The sequence below is a fragment of the Metarhizium robertsii genome (genome assembly GCF_000187425.2).
Source record: "Metarhizium robertsii ARSEF 23 chromosome Unknown MAA_Scf_3, whole genome shotgun sequence".
Lineage (NCBI taxonomy): Eukaryota > Fungi > Ascomycota > Sordariomycetes > Hypocreales > Clavicipitaceae > Metarhizium > Metarhizium robertsii.
This window is the reverse complement of record NW_011942171.1, coordinates 1,042,399-1,057,638: the sequence shown is the minus strand read 5'-3', so window position 1 is coordinate 1,057,638 and position 15,240 is coordinate 1,042,399. Positions and strand designations below refer to the sequence as shown.

Here is a 15,240-nt window from a genome sequence, read left to right as displayed (position 1 = left end):
TTGGCTGTCAAAGGGATCAAGATGGTCGAGTTTCGCGATGCGATGGGCCGATGCGACACCAGGTGCAAGCGGGAGATGGGCGGGGAGGAGACCAGACGCCAAAAAAACAGAACAAGCAACGGAAGGGAGTGAAGCTATTGCGCCCAAAGGACCCAAGGCGAACGCTCAAAAACAAGGGACAAAGGGCGTCTTGATATAAGGCATGGAGGAGCAGGTGGAGGAGAGAAGGGAACTCGAAGGAAAGCTCAGGCGGCGGTTCGGCGATATAAACATGGTGGAGCTAAACACCACCAAAGCCAAATATTGGAGGTGGCTCTTGTCTTGAAGAAGCCAAGCATCCCAGCCCGGTTTCAATGGTTCGGCTTGACTGGGGTGCTTGCAGGGCCTGCGGATGGGGACGTTAGATCGATTGCACGACTGACTGAAAACGAAAGCTGAGGTCAAGGGCCGCAATCTTCTTTCTTGTGGCGACGATTGATGGCAGCCCCGGTCGGCGTGGGCGAGGGTTGGATTAATGCGGCTAGCCCCGCGCGCCAGATGGCCAGGACTGCTGCCAATCGTCCAATCCGGCGCCGGGATAGCGGCGTAGTGCGGCTGTGAGATAATGTTGCGCGCAGGACCTCTGGCTGGGCGAAGCGAGAGGTCGCGTGCTCCCGAGGGTGGTGTACGTGGTTGACGAAGACGAAGCCTTCGAGACTCTGCGAAGCAGTTCACGTCCCAAGCCATCTGCACATTGGACTCTTGGTGGCGGGCGGAAGGCGCGATGGTGGACCGCGGGGTTGCAGACATCTGGGCGCCCTGCCAGGCGACGAGGAAGGAGCGCCCGACCATCAGTTTTGAGGACATTCTGACACTGAGACGGCACAAGAGCCACAAGCCACACCACCAGCAGCCTCTCGCACTTCATGAATTCCTGTTCCGTGATGCCGACCCAACTCTTGCATCGCACGAGGCCAGACGGTGGCATTGCAGCCCGCGCCAGGCCACGGGTGCTCTGTCCAACAAGGCATGTTCCTCCGAAGTATTTTGCTCACACCTGTTAGTTGTATCCCGCCAGTGATCAGCAACGGCTGTGGGCCACATGGTGGTCGTGGACGCTGGCATGCGATGCCATTGCTACAATCCCCTTGTCCGCTTCCACTGCTGGAGGGAGCCATTGACATTGGCGTCTTACTCGTGTCGACGGTCAGCCAACACTTTGGCAATCCCAGCGCCCTGGTGGAGATCACAAATTGTGGGAAGTGACTGCCAGGACTGGACAACACTTTTAAACATGGGGGCATCCAGGAGGCGTTGACATTTATGGAGCTATCGACAGGGAACACAGACAACGGTAGCGCCTCTGGACTCCTGACTGGATGAGATATCGTAACTGACGACTGCTACAGCGAAGCATAATGCCGAATTTGGGGCGAAATGCCTGTATCCTCGTCCAAACATTCTTTCGGCTCGCTCGCCAGAATGTCTTTTTCAAACACATTCGTGGCGGTATACTTTGAGCCTGCCTACACTTTAAGCTCCCGCCTCTTCCCGACAGCTGAGTTGATTGTCAAGGCCCCAAATGATTTCAAGCGCATGGCGGGGAGAACAGAACGTTTTGAAAATATGGCATTCGCCAGGCGGTTGGCTACATCTGCTACTACGGACACCCACTAGAGGTGCAAGGTTGAATATTACGCTACATGGAACGTAGCTTGGTTATGACATGGATCACCCAACGCAATTACTGATGCATGAACAACCTCCAAGGGTGGCTCGCTTTGAGGCGTTGCTTCCTGTCTTTTGTCCTGTGAGCCGTGCCAGTTCATGTCCCTTGTGAGAAACATGAAATGCCCACATGGACAACAGCGCACGCGAGAATTAAAGATGAATCCTCGCACAGCCATGAACTTCTCCACCGCAAGAGGCGGGCTGTGGAGAGGCATGCAACTAGGAGGAGTTCAACAATGGAGTCTGGGAGCCATAGTTTGGGGACATGGCCAACGAGAGCCTTGCCGAGACTCAGCAGAACGGGTCTCTGGACTGTTTGAAGATTTAACTGTGGGCTCATTCAATGAGCATCACTTGGCAGGGGAACCACAACGACGTCACTCTGGGTCTGGAGGATTTTCCGATCCAGCCCCTCCCATTCGCCTATCGTCAAAGCCAGTGTCCAGCTCCGAGACAAGCCGCAGAGGAAGGACATGTGTGGGAGGAGGTCAAGGGCCTGTCGTGTCACTGAGACGTTGAAATTTGACAATATTCTCATGCAAAGAGTCTGAGGAATAATACACCTAAGCACCAAGCGCCATGGCCCAAGCGACGGAGTATAAAAGCGCCTGGGGCCATACTTTTCGGAATCACGGATCGAGCCGAGGAAAGCTCACCGACTGGCGCATTCAATGGACGCGACGATTGATCCTGGGACGCAGAGCTTAAATAATCATCGTGTCCGTCTCTATGCCATGAAACATCAGTGCATAACGGATGCTTGGAGGTGGCCAAGACGCAGGAAGTCTTTGTCAAGGCATGCTAAGTACTACGCACAATTCTCACCAAGGTCGCATGTGGGCGGAGCCCAAACAACGAACGAACACATGCAAACTACTCTGTACACGAGGAGCGAAATGAGGCACCCGTTCTCTGGCTATCGCGTCGCACCCTGACAGGTGCCCCCTCCTGGTGGCTTGCATCGCTCCGATTATTAGAGTGTCACGTTGAGCAGGGATGCTCAAAAGTTCTGGAATGTAGCCACCGTACAACACGTTTGTTTGTGGGCTGGTGGCTTTGCCCGCCGTGCACCAAACTGATTGGCGTCAATGCAAGCCTACTCCGTACTGTACCTGGTACTACAGTAATCTTGGGCAGCCTGCTGGGGCAGACAGCCCGAGACAATGTTGCTCGCTAGTAACTTGGCTGGCTTGAGACCCTGAAGATCTTGGGTAGCATTTCTTCCCGCATGCTTGGACGGCGAATAGCTGCGAAGCAACCTCAACCTAGCCAAACCAACTAAAAGTAACTGGGCAATAAGACGAGCTCAAATTGAACCATGCTTTTATTGTATGTATTGCTAATCTGACCGACGGTGGTCGTCGTCTACAGGCATTTCCCAGCCCGTCAACTTTGAACTGACTCGCTCTGCTACGGAAACCACGCAAACACGAAACCCAACAAGCGTCCCCATGTCGGCCAATTTTACCTCGCCAGGCATTGATTGCTGTACGACATGCGCGCTTTTTACTCAGTACTACTCCGTATGGTGAATTGATATGTGGTGCGCTGTCCACTCAGCCTCGGCCTCCGTTGTAGTCGGCACCGCCAGCCTTGCGCAGTTTCGCAACCACATCCTTCTCCTCCAGCTCAGAGCGGTCACTGGCGGTAATGGCGATGCTGTGATGGGACAGAATGCGTTTGACGTCGCCGCTCTCGACGCTGACCCGTGCCTTGCGCATCACTTTGGTGTTTTCGCCAATCCAGACAACCAGGACAAACTTGACGCGTGTGCTCTCGGCGTCGTTGGCGTACTGAACACGTACATAACCATACTGAACCTGGGCATCGTCCAGAGAAGCGGCCAGTTCGGCAATGCCTCCCGTGCCGGTCTTACTCAGCGACAATTTGTTCCCGGTTGCTGCCGCATATGAGATGAGCATCCAGTTGGCTTCATCTTTGTCACTGCGAACGGCATCATATGCAGCAGCGATGTCGGGATGGTCCAAGCCACTCATTGTGCGGGATGGGGGATTTTCGACGGCAATGAAATCTGTGGAGGTGGCAACAAGCTTCAAGGCCCCGGTGTGTGCCCTACAGGGATTCCTAGGGAGGTGTCCGGAGAGTGCGCGGTTCAAATTGGTCGAGAAAAGTGCCAGGTTGTTTGTCTGCACTGTTTGTGCAACTGTGACCGATCAAAAGAGTCTTGCGAGGTTTTCAGTTACTACTCCAGGTCGGGCAAAAGGGGGAGAGCAAAGGGGTCAACTGCTTCGCCGCCCCACTTGGGGACAAGATTCATGGCGCAAACAAGAGCATTGTCCAGAGTTTCGAGCACAAGCTATGTCCGAGACTAACCCACTATCTTCAACGCCAAAGGGCTCGGTGTCCTCACTGGGCCACTCTATCTGAACCAGACGGGACGACACTCGGTACATGGGTCGAATACCAAGATTTGCAGCGAATGGATGCAACATGCCGGGAAAGTAAAGCTACGTTCACCATGTATGAGAGTCGTGTACTAGCGCGCCTGGTCGATTCCCCAGCCAGCAACCAAAATGAGCTTGCCTGTCAGAAAATAAGCATAATCCGGATTCCCTATTCTGCTTGTCCCCATTAAACCGAGGGTCCTTTTCTTAGAGCATTGGATCAAAACTACGACTCAGTTTATGGACCACGTTTCACAGCCTTGCTGTCTCGCCAAGTAAACTATAGGGACAAGCAGAGTACAGGTTTGCCACCGATACAAGCATGCGCATTGCAACCTACCATGAGGCTTCGTCGACATGGCGCCGCCCCGGCTGAAGAAACTCAAGCAAATGCCGGCGTGGCCGTGTCTCGGCTTTGTGTCGGGGTTGGCCGCTGGTCTACTCCGTACGGCGGGCGTAGATCAACTCATGTACTAGCCGCATGTGCCGAGTTGTCGGGACGCGGCAACCCCCCGGGGCCGACGGAAGACAAAGACACGCCTCGTTGTAGGCTATGCTTCCAGCCTTGATTCAATATACGGAGGAGGCGGCTTTCGGGGTGGGAGGAGACCGCGGAGATAATATGACTAACAGAAACATCAACAGCCATGATATGCCACCGTCAACCATCCTCAACAAGCCCCTGCCGTACAGTCCCCGATTTTTGTCCGTTTGATCTGCATTAGCCTAATCTCTGGGCGTGGGATATCGCGGGGAAATGGAGTCACCCGCATGCAGCCTTTGCCTAAGGATGAATTATCTGGCCAAGTGCCGTCTTGGTTGAGTAGTGGCTTGACACCGTGCGAGGCACTATCCATGTCTGCCCTGCATCGAGTTTCCATGCGACGCATTGCCTGCTATTATTTACCATCGAATACGTGCTGCTCTCATAGAGAGGTGTGGATGAAATGTGCACATTGCTCTCGCGAACTCGGTATTCTACCAACAAGATGAGTACAAACGGTTTATTTTCTAGTCTACATCATTATGACCCGAGCTTCTCTACCGAGGAATCGTGTAGCTTCTTGATTTGATACCCATCTCGCAAATAGGATGCAAAAGGCGTATTTTGGACTCTTGCGAATTCTCCCTCCTCCTTGTCGACAAGCGCCTATGCAACATCACTCGACATGCGTCACGAGGACCCGAGCCCGCGTCCCGCGGAAACGGCCTGCTCAGCCCCATTGTACGCAAGCAGGCTGCACGTTTCAGCGGGGAGGTTCGCGATCTTATCCTTGGTCGCAAGAGCCAAGATCCTGGCCCAAAGTTTGGCGGCCGTCTTGGTAGCTATCAAGTAAAGTGCCAGTCCGGCAATATGAAGAGCAGCGAGCGAGGTGTCCGACACGAGTCTTGTGGCCTTGCCAGAGCCCGTATCACTCGACATGACGTCCACGCCGGGAGCAAAGATGTCGACGCTGGGGCCGTCGGCATTGAAGCCGAGGGCAGCCCGCCCCCCCCCCCGAATTCCGCGTGGTTGGCGTGGATGCCTGAATCGATTACGTAGGCAAACGTGTCCTTGCCGGCGGTCTCGTCATACCGATACGGCTTGAGGCCCGGAGTCCGGCTGGACATGGTGCTTAGAGCCCACGGGGGGTTTATTTTGGGCTGCCAATGCCAATGGGATCAGCTATGCGTAGTGCCCGACGGCTACTATCTACAGACGACCGGAGCAAGCTTTCTTGTGTGGTATTGATCATTCGTGCTGTGGAATGTACCCCTGGGCTATCCGTGATTTTACGAATAGTGTCTTGGACAAAGGACCTCGATTATACGTGAAAGGTACCGAGATCGTTTGTCTTCTCGACGCGAGGTAAATCAAGGGCGCGGCGGCCTAGGCTAGCATCGTGCATGGCGCGCGCCCAGTTAACGTGGGACTCGACATGGTGGGAGGAAATGCCCTGCTTGAGGGTGACGATGTATACATCCTCCAGGGGCGAGGAGCGTTGTCTTGTGCAGGAGCGGCCGCACCCAGCGAGAGCGTGGCGATGATGGCAGCAAGATTTTCAGAATGGCCATGGTGTGTGAGCTTTGGATATTTACACTTGATTTATCCGACGGGCGAATCTGATCCATCTACAAACTCAATGGCAAAGAGACTGTCTTTATATAGTGCAGCAACTTACCGAATTCTCTTGACTAGCATGCCCCTGGTGATATTGTACGATGTGTATGATGACTCTGGCATACAGACTGCTTGAATTCCGGGTCTTGGGCTGACACAGCATGGGGAACGGGGACCAAGGTCCATGCGAGCGTCTCACGATCCTCTTCTGTAATAGGATCAAGTGAAAGCCGCGCGCTGCCAGGCCTCCTGGGCTCTCGTGTCGACTCGTACGATATTCTTTGCTCAACTTGCTACACTAGGAAACAGGACAGCATACTATACGCTCGATATCGAGGCTACTAATGCTGCGGCTTGGGTCGTGCGATATTCTCGCCAGCTTCCTAAATCAGAACAGTGTATTCTATGCCCCCATTCAATACATTTACTAGAACGAAAGGGAGGATACTGGGCGTCGCTATTAGTACAGTCTGAGTTGCGGGTGAAGCGGAAGCGCGGCTAATGTGTTGTACCAAGTTGTTGCTTCCAGTCTTTCGAATATAGTGCTTTCACATCTTCACAACGTCGACATGTCAGCAGGTGTAAATAGACTGTTTGACATGTTTTCCTCCATTTGAAGCCCCTTGCTGTCCGTCGGAGATGTCGGCATCACAAAACGGCTAATAAGGGGGATAATCAAACCCTGGACCTTGTGCGATATAGACATGAACGCGCTAGTACGTGATTCGGAGCGGTGGCACTTGTGCTCCGCGCCGCGTTCGTATCCAGGATGACGACGTCTCGTGCCATGAGCTCAGATCTTTCTACTGTCTGTGCCTCGAGGATCCAAGAACGTGCGGTGAAGATGCAGCAGAGCTGTCGGGTCAACCATGCTTAGCGGCAAGTGCAGTTTCAATAATCGTCACCGGCAAGGTGAATTCGTAACAGGCTACATAGATCATTCGGCAACCCCCCTGGCGTTCAACATGGCATTTGTCTCGTGGCCGCTCCAGTCGGAGCGAGGTTTCACGTGTCGCAGTGCGGATTGACGAGGCCGACCCTACAGCGAATTGGGGTGCATAACTGGGTGCATGACCGGGAGTCTATGTGGGCTAAATATGACTTGAATTAGGAATTATTCCAAGTACCGTAGAGACGCAAGGGTTTCCGGGTTGTGAAGCTATTGCCATTACAATTCAGACCCTGCAAGTTTAGTCATGACTCTCAAGGGACCTGATGGGAGGTTATGGGGGCTGTATACAGGGACTTGCGTGCTAGTACGAGTGTGTCAAGGGCTTAACTAAGGGCTTGGGGGAAGGAAGAGAGGGTGACTACTATATATACATGAAAGGAACGCTCGTGCCTAGGGCTCTTGCCTGGGTACGTGTTTAAGCTGTGTAACTAACAAGTCCCGTCTCGGCGAAGCCTCTTTGTTGGGCTTCACGATCTGTTGGGCCTTTTCCGTGTAACAACAAGTATTTATCTTTATGTTGGTGGTTACTGACTATAATACAGGTTAGATCACATGGGAGTAATAGCTCTTATAGTAGTGGCTTTATTAATAAGAGATTTAATCGCGTTATTAGGTACCTCCTACCACTTGTATGCTCCCTGTAATAGTTATCTCTTATTGGCTTTAACATTCCCTGCTACGCCACACCTGGCTACACATTCAGGGTTTGAATTGTATGTAGTATAATACTCGATGAAAATTGCAGCGTGATGGGGGAGAATCAAAGAGCAGTTGGGAGAGATTTATTTATCAACTTAGAAATAGACTGGAACCTGTCGTGAACACCAGTCCCTTCGCTTATTGGCAGATCTTCGTAAATAGATTTAGCAGAGTAACTTTAAGTCCGAAAGTGCACATATCAGGTTTAACTTTTAGAGAATAAAACAAAAAGATTTGTAATAATTAGCCACGGAAAACATTACCAGTATCTGGCTTGTAAGTGTGCATATATTGGCTCTGTCACTCTTTCTCTCCTTAGCCTCTGACAGGTCACAAGATGCCATAGAGAAGGCCAAGCTTGTTCCCCGATTATATATTCGAACGCTTAGCATAGTATAGTCTTGCCTTGATTTTCAAGATACCTGGCTTTTGAAACGTATGATTTCTGCCAATACACCTATATCTAATACGACAGAAATTTCAGGCATGGGCACTGTAATAATAGTAGGGTTACCAAGCTTGAGATGTTTAGTTCAAAATTCCATTTCATAACCAACTTTCAGGTATTAAAGGTCCTTGGTCTGTTAAGAGGTCTGGTCTCTTTAAATACAAGAAGTCGGTGAGCCCTGGCGGCCTGAGGCAGCCCCGCCAAAGTCTGACCACGGGCTCTCGTGGTACCTTCCTTTATAATTGTGTAGCCTTATTGTGCAATGTCTCTGAAAAAGTCTGCCATCATTCGGTATCGCCGGAACGCCTTGCGCCACAGGCCAGAGTTACCACTGAGTCGGAATAAGACGACCACGTGATGAAGCTGACCTAAAAAAAGGCAAATCTAACAATAGAAAGAGCAGCTCAGTGCGACACATTGCTCTTACTGTAGGAAAAGGGGCTAATTACCTGGCGAATAGACTTAATCAATGACCAAGTGCTGTTTAATGGGGGCTGTACCTGCTAAATCGTGACAAAGACCATCAATGCAATTTTAGAAAACTATTCCAAAGCGCGAATTATTTTCACATTTGGCCCTGTCGAATTATGCCATGTGCTATTTCCTTGCAATAGAGATGCGTTGTTGTTTGCGATGCGACACTAAATAGGGGTTACAGTGCGAAGTAGATGCGACGAGGCTTGAATAAAGTGCGAAACGCGGTGTTGGATCAGATCCCCCACATTCAGTGCACATCACCCCTGAATAAAGAGACGTACCACTCCAACAGCGGTGTTGATCACTTTAAAGTCAATCGTGGTATTTACAAAGAAGGATTATATGTTATCCATAGTTGGCTTTGTGTTCATTCAAGGTCACTGACTGCCTTTCTAATCTACATCTCACCTTGCATCGTCCTCTTCACCCCCAAGTGCCTGTAGCCTTTCATGATTCAGCATGTGTTGTTGCCCCACCGTACCAAACCTAATCTGGCAAGAGCGATAACTCGGATCGACTACGAGGCCGAGTCAGCTGGGCATACGCACGAGCGACAGTCTGGTGATCAGATCATCCGCCTCGATTCGCCTCGGGCAGTGCAAAAACGCAGTTTACATAATGAGTCCAAGGCCAGCCAGAAAACCTAAATATAAGCAGGCCCTCAAGACCCAAAAAGAAAAAAAAAAAGGGTAAATCGCACGCCACCATTGTGCAGCAAGCCACCCCCTAGATGCGATACACGACCACCACGGATTCTCATCACGTACGCCGACTCGGTGCAAATTCGGCATCATGAAGCCCCTCGTCGCCCTGGCGGTGCTTGTCCCGCGAACCCTGGCCAGCTACGCCTTCTACGTTGGCAAGAACCTCACGCGGGACGGGAGCGTTCTCGTCGGCGGCACGGGCGAGGAGGTGTCGAGCCACTGGCTGCAGCTGTTCCCTGCGGCGGACCACGCCCCGAATGAAACCGTCACGGTTGGCGTCACCGGGGGGGCAAACATACCGGGGGAGCTGATACGCATCCCGCAGGTGAAACACACATTTCGGTACCTCAGCATGGAGTATTCCGACTACATGGGCTTCCCGGCGCCCCTGACCAACGGCGGCCTGAACGAGAAGGGAGTCGCCGTCAGGGACGTGTGGGCGACCAACCGCGCAGAGCTGATCCGCATGACGCCCACTCCGCAGCGCGGCGTGCAGTACAGCGACATGGCGAGGCTGGTCATGGAGCGCGCGAGCACTGCCCGCGAGGGAGTCGAGCTGATTCGGGACCTCATCAGGGACCACGGCGAGGCCACCTACGGCGGGAACACGCACCTCATTGCCGACAAGGACGAGGGGTGGGTGGTTTGGGAACTCGCCGGCGGCAGGGGGCTCTGGGCGGCCGAGAGACTGGGCGCCTCGCAGGTCCGCGCCCTGTACCCCGGGTACATTGGGGACTTTCCCGTCGACTTTGCCAACAGCAGCGACTTCATGGGCTCGGACAATATCGTCACCTTTGCCGTCGAGCAAGGGTGGTGGAGGCCGGGTTCCGGCGAGCCCTTCAACATCTTCAAGGTGTACGGCCCCCAGGGCCCCGAGTACACGGAGCGCGACGGAGGCTTCAAGTACATGTCGCAGGCGGCTCTGGAAAACGCGACGCTGGCCATGGCGCCCGTGTCCGAGGCAGGCCTCATGGAGAGGGTGCGCGATCACCGCATCGCAGACGACGAGGCCGGTTACGGGCAGGTCGTTTCCCTGCGCGAGGGCGTCGACCCGGACATGCTGAGGCTCTGGATCGCACCCACGGGCTCCGTCGCATCGCCCTTCATCCCCTGGTGGCTCGGGGGCCAGTCTGTGCCCCCCGAGTTTGGCCAGCACCGCTACCTCACGACCGGCGCATCGAGTAGTTTCCTCGCGCCCGACTTCCAGCTCCAAGAGGCCTCTCGGTTTGCGGGGCGCATATTCAAGCGCGTCCTGTACTACATGTGTAGCGCGCCGGCGCTCTTCTTCCCCCTTGTGACGGATGCACTGACTGCCTTTGAGAGCGAGTCCGCCAGGGACCTCGAGTGGGTGGAGAGAAGCGCAGAGACGCTCATTGCGAGTGGTGAGAGGGATTCGGCAAGGCGCTTAATGACGTATTATTCGCATTCGAGGGCTGCCAAGGCCCTCGACATGGGCAATACCATGAACGATGCGCTGGACATGTATATCAAGTTGCGGGGGTTGTGGAGAGATCCCGTGGGCAAGGACATTAACGACGCTGGCGAGGGGGCCGAGACGGTCAATTGCCTGGTCGGGTTCAATCCTGATCGGCCGGCTAATCAGCAGGTGGTCCCCGGGAGTGGTAGGTTTGTAGTCCAGGATCGGTTTTGATGCGCCGTGTGCGGCGGCTCACTTGTACATAAACCACGACTTGGATGCCGTTTTGGTGATAAAGACGGTATGTAAATAGATGTAACTATAGCTTGGTACTCGTATCCTATGGTACAAATCATGTCTGTGATTCAGCAAAAGCGACGACAGTAGAGATGGATGTAGAAGGAGACCAACCTCCAGTATTTGTCATGTGATACTTACCTGTTGGCGTATACTTTGATTCAGCGCAATCTACTCCAGCCAGTTAATGTAGTTCTGTTCATTCCGCATCTTCCACCAACGCCCAGCATTTACGCATTCCCGTGCCCATAGACTCCCCTTCCACATTATCACTCCATCTCGCCCGATCTCCTATTCCACACTCAGCACCATTCTCCCCAAGTCGGAACAAGTGCACATGCATGGTCAGCTTCAGATGCGAGAACAACCACGGCACACTTCCCAATTCTCCCATGTGCTTAGGGGATACAACACCGCCCAGTAACGTCTTCATGTGCGCTTTGGCCAATGCCGTACGCTGCTTCGTTGTGGCGTAATCGTCCTTGCTGGGCAGCGTCTTGCTTGGAAACTCCCATAGTCCTGCTAGCAGCCCCTTGTCTGGTCGACGGTGGAGGAGATACGACCCGTCTGGGCGGCGGATCGCACAGACGACGGTTTCTTCTTCGCGGACAGGCTTTTTGGCCGTTTTCAGGGGGAATTTGCGTGCGTAGTTGGAAATGGCTTCCTGTTGGGCCCCGTTCTTCCCGGAGTCTTCCTTTTTGGAGTCGTTTTGTTTGGCGGGCTTTCCTCCTGTGAATGAGAATGCCGCCAGGGTCATTTGTTTGGGCCCTTTGTTCTTGTCTGTTGTTTTGGGGTTAGGTTTTGATTCTTGCAAGGCTGTCGGCTCTGGGCTGTTGTCGGTCTCCTCTTCGAGTGGCTCGCAGAGTGTACAGAGATCTTCAATGTCACAAATGTCGGTTCCTCTGTTTTTCTCCGTGTTCTTCGCTTCGTTGTACACACGACATGAGGCGGTGACGGGACATTGCGAGCAGTTTGGCTTCGGCGTGCACACCGTGCTGCCTAGTTCCATGAGTGCTTGTCCCCATCGACCGGGTCTATCGGATACCTCTGACTCGTCTTCATGATCGGGGCGGTCGAGAGCTACAGTCTGAACGAGGGCATCAGCTGCTGCCCAGATGGCGTCGATGACTTTCTTGTCCGTTTTGATGTTGCCGTATATGCCTAGCTGACGACTCAAGACGCGAAGGACGTTTCCATCCACCATTGGGGCCGCTCGGCCAAAGACGATTGCAGATATGGCACCGGCTGTGTATCTACCGACCCCAGGAACTTTGGCCTCCAGATCGTTGGTAGCTGATGGCAGCAAGCCTTGCATTGCCGGGTCCCCCACTACCAACTTGGAAGCCTCGTGAATTCGTGTCGCTCGACTGTAATATCCCAGCCCTCGCCAGGCAGCCAATACGTCCTCTGGGTCAGCGGCGGCAAGATCCTGGATTGTAGGCCATTTGTCCATCCAGCGGTTCCAATAGTCGATAACCACAGCAACCCTCGTTTGCTGCAGCATAATTTCACTAATCCACACCTCGTATGCTCGTCGCTCAAGCAATTTTCTGAGCTGTGATGCATCAGGTTCCGTGGAAGGATTGATCCAGGGTTTACGCCAAGGCATGGCGCGGGTCATGCTGACCGAGTCGAACCATGACAACAAGGCCTGCCGATGTTCGAAGCCCCGGCTATCACAGAGGAATAGCGGTTTGTGGTATGAGAGCGAGTGCTGCCGCCCCGACGAAGGGCAACATGGCTCTGGTGAAACAGTGCCGCAATTTTGGAATATGGAAATGCAGGTGCCATTTACCCTATTCGACCGAGGTTTTGAGACTTTGCGTCTCTTGGCGCTTCTCAATTCATTGTCGGATGGCTGGTTGTCGTCATCAGAACCAAAGCTATCGTCGCTGTGTCGTGACGCGCTGAGACGAGCTGAAAATGACGCATTAGGCTTTCTTGGCTGACCGGACGATACGTTTCTAGATGACGGCCTCGTTGAGCGTTTTCCAACCATGGTTCGGATGTTTGCGGCTTCGTCAGCTGGGTTGATACATTGATGCTGTTGAATGGCGGTTTGAAATGAACGCGTCGTGGTTGGCGCGTCTCCAGGTCCACCGCGCGCGTGGAATGCCGATTCGTAGCGCAGCGTCACATATTGTGCATCGTACTTCAGTCTCAGGCACCAACGCAGGCCTGTGACGCACAAACCCGACGACGGCAGAGCCTGTAAGCAATTTGGAGAGATGCGTGTGCTGGCTTACTTTGCACCGAGGCAAAGTGCGCCCTCGCCCCAACTCCGTTGATTCTAATTGCGTACAGAGTAACCGTTGTCGCCTGCTCCAATCTCCAATAATCTTTACTTTAGCATTGCACCGCCGACACCGGATTTACCATGAGAGAGCATATCAAACCTAATGCAGTTTCAGGCTCGTATGAGATGGCTTAAAATTTACTCTGTCGCCCACGTGGCTACATGGGGGTCTTATACTGCTACCAAATTCGTTTGGCTCTGACGAAGTCTCAAGAAGTCATGCCTGGTGGAGTGATGCAGAACGCTCCTGTTACCACTCATAACCGGAATTCATCCTCGTGGCGACCAACGCTCCGGCAGCCTGTGCCCTTCGGAAAAGGCCGCGAAGATCAAAATATTGTGCTTCTCAAGACCTTGAATTGAGAACGTTGAATAACCATAAAGCACCATCCTTTACGCTGCAACAATGATGAACCTGTTAATGCACAGGGGGCTGCCATGCCAATCACAACCCAGACCAAGCTCAATGTGAAACTTCAAAGCCTAGCTGACCCAAAGGAATGGGACCATCAGCTCGTGGCATGGAGCCCCCGTGTGTTGGGGGGGGGGGAGTGCATATCGAGTAGTTATCATGCGCGAATGCGGAAACAGCTCCGGTCAACTCTCGGCGGAGCGTACCTGGCGGTGGCTTGTCGCATCAATTAAGGTATATGAAAGAGGTAAACTGGCTCTCCAATTCGTGGGGGAAGAGCTGTTCAATTCATGAGGAGAGTTTCTCGTTGAGATGAGGGATTGGGGTATGGTATCCCGATATCCCGATATGCCCATGTGGAGAGTCGGCAAGCCGGCAGCATGGAAGCATGAGCTGCTGTTTGCCGTAGAGATTCATAAAGTTGGGTGTGATAGGGCATCGTGCAGAAATGCGATATCTGAGAGACGTTCAGCGTGGTACGAATGGTAAATCGATATCGAATCCAACACGGCTCAATTCTTCAGACCGAGGTTCTTTGAATGGGGGTTGCCAGTGGGGAGATATTGAGTCGACTGTAACCTTGAAGCAGGCGTGGCGTGCTTGGCGGCAACAATGAAGGGAACTGTCAATGTGCCACGATTGTCACCCGCACCGTGTTCGTCGTTATCCTTCGGGAAAAGGTGCGCGCAACGAACGCAGGCCCATGAATATGTCGGCAGATCTTGCTCAATTCGATTTCGAAGGCATCTTGTCTGGAGTGCATCGCGGGGGGTCTCGAGACTGCCAGACGTCGACGGGTGGCACAGGGAGCCACCGTGGGGGTCACCTTCCTCGCCGTTGCCAGAGTCAGATTGGAAGGAGCTACGGAGTAGAGTGCCTGCCCAACGGCAGACGCAAACCAAACAGATGACCCCGAGAGTCTGTTGACGCCAATCCACAGCCTTGGGTACCCAAGCTCTCAACAACCCTGCTTGAGCCTGTTGTCATGAGAACCCAGATGTCCGAAGAAGTATTGTCACGGCCTGGTTGTCCACCAGCGTTTCCACCACCCAGGCACCGAGAGACTAACTACTCACTAGCGTTTTCAAAGCATGGCTTGCACACCTTGGGGGTCAAGTTGGGGGAGGGGTTCTCCGTGCCGTGACATGGAACTTGCAATTGCCGGCTGGTCACCCCAGCCTGCTGGGCCCCAAGAACCTGGGGGATGTGGCCAGTCGAGGAGATAGATAAACCACCGTTTCCTACGTGGTTTTGGACATGGTCAAGACACTGGAACGAGGCTCTCACCCAGTCCGTCAATCACCATCGCAGCAATCACCAAA

At 53.3% G+C, this 15,240-nt stretch overlaps 5 protein-coding genes across 5 annotated transcripts; 1 reads left to right on the top strand and 4 right to left on the bottom strand.

The window, feature by feature from the left end:
• Positions 1-520: 520 nt before the first annotated feature.
• MAA_00484 (amino acid permease) lies at positions 521-967 on the bottom strand (the record flags this gene model as incomplete). Its single annotated transcript, XM_007818482.2, has 1 exon — positions 521-967. The coding sequence occupies one exon, from the start codon at positions 965-967 to the stop codon at positions 521-523; it is 447 nt and encodes a 148-aa protein (XP_007816673.2).
• A 2,299-nt stretch (positions 968-3,266) lies between these two features.
• On the bottom strand, positions 3,267-3,707 carry MAA_00483 (Actin-binding, cofilin/tropomyosin type; the record flags this gene model as incomplete). The annotated part of the gene is made up of 1 exon (XM_007818481.1): positions 3,267-3,707. The coding sequence occupies one exon, from the start codon at positions 3,705-3,707 to the stop codon at positions 3,267-3,269; it is 441 nt and encodes a 146-aa protein (XP_007816672.1).
• A 1,582-nt stretch (positions 3,708-5,289) lies between these two features.
• On the bottom strand, positions 5,290-5,726 carry MAA_00482 (Peptidase S8, subtilisin-related protein; the record flags this gene model as incomplete). Its single annotated transcript, XM_007818480.1, has 2 exons — positions 5,290-5,641; positions 5,692-5,726. 2 exons carry the CDS (start codon positions 5,724-5,726, stop codon positions 5,290-5,292), a joined length of 387 nt encoding a protein of 128 aa, XP_007816671.1.
• A 3,858-nt stretch (positions 5,727-9,584) lies between these two features.
• On the top strand, positions 9,585-11,147 carry MAA_00481 (dipeptidase domain-containing protein; the record flags this gene model as incomplete). Its single annotated transcript, XM_007818479.1, has 1 exon — positions 9,585-11,147. One exon carries the CDS (start codon positions 9,585-9,587, stop codon positions 11,145-11,147), a length of 1,563 nt encoding a protein of 520 aa, XP_007816670.1.
• Positions 11,148-11,409: 262 nt separating this feature from the next.
• On the bottom strand, positions 11,410-13,209 carry MAA_00480 (A/G-specific adenine DNA glycosylase; the record flags this gene model as incomplete). Its single annotated transcript, XM_007818478.2, has 1 exon — positions 11,410-13,209. One exon carries the CDS (start codon positions 13,207-13,209, stop codon positions 11,410-11,412), a length of 1,800 nt encoding a protein of 599 aa, XP_007816669.2.
• Between the last annotated feature and the right edge of the window lie 2,031 nt (positions 13,210-15,240).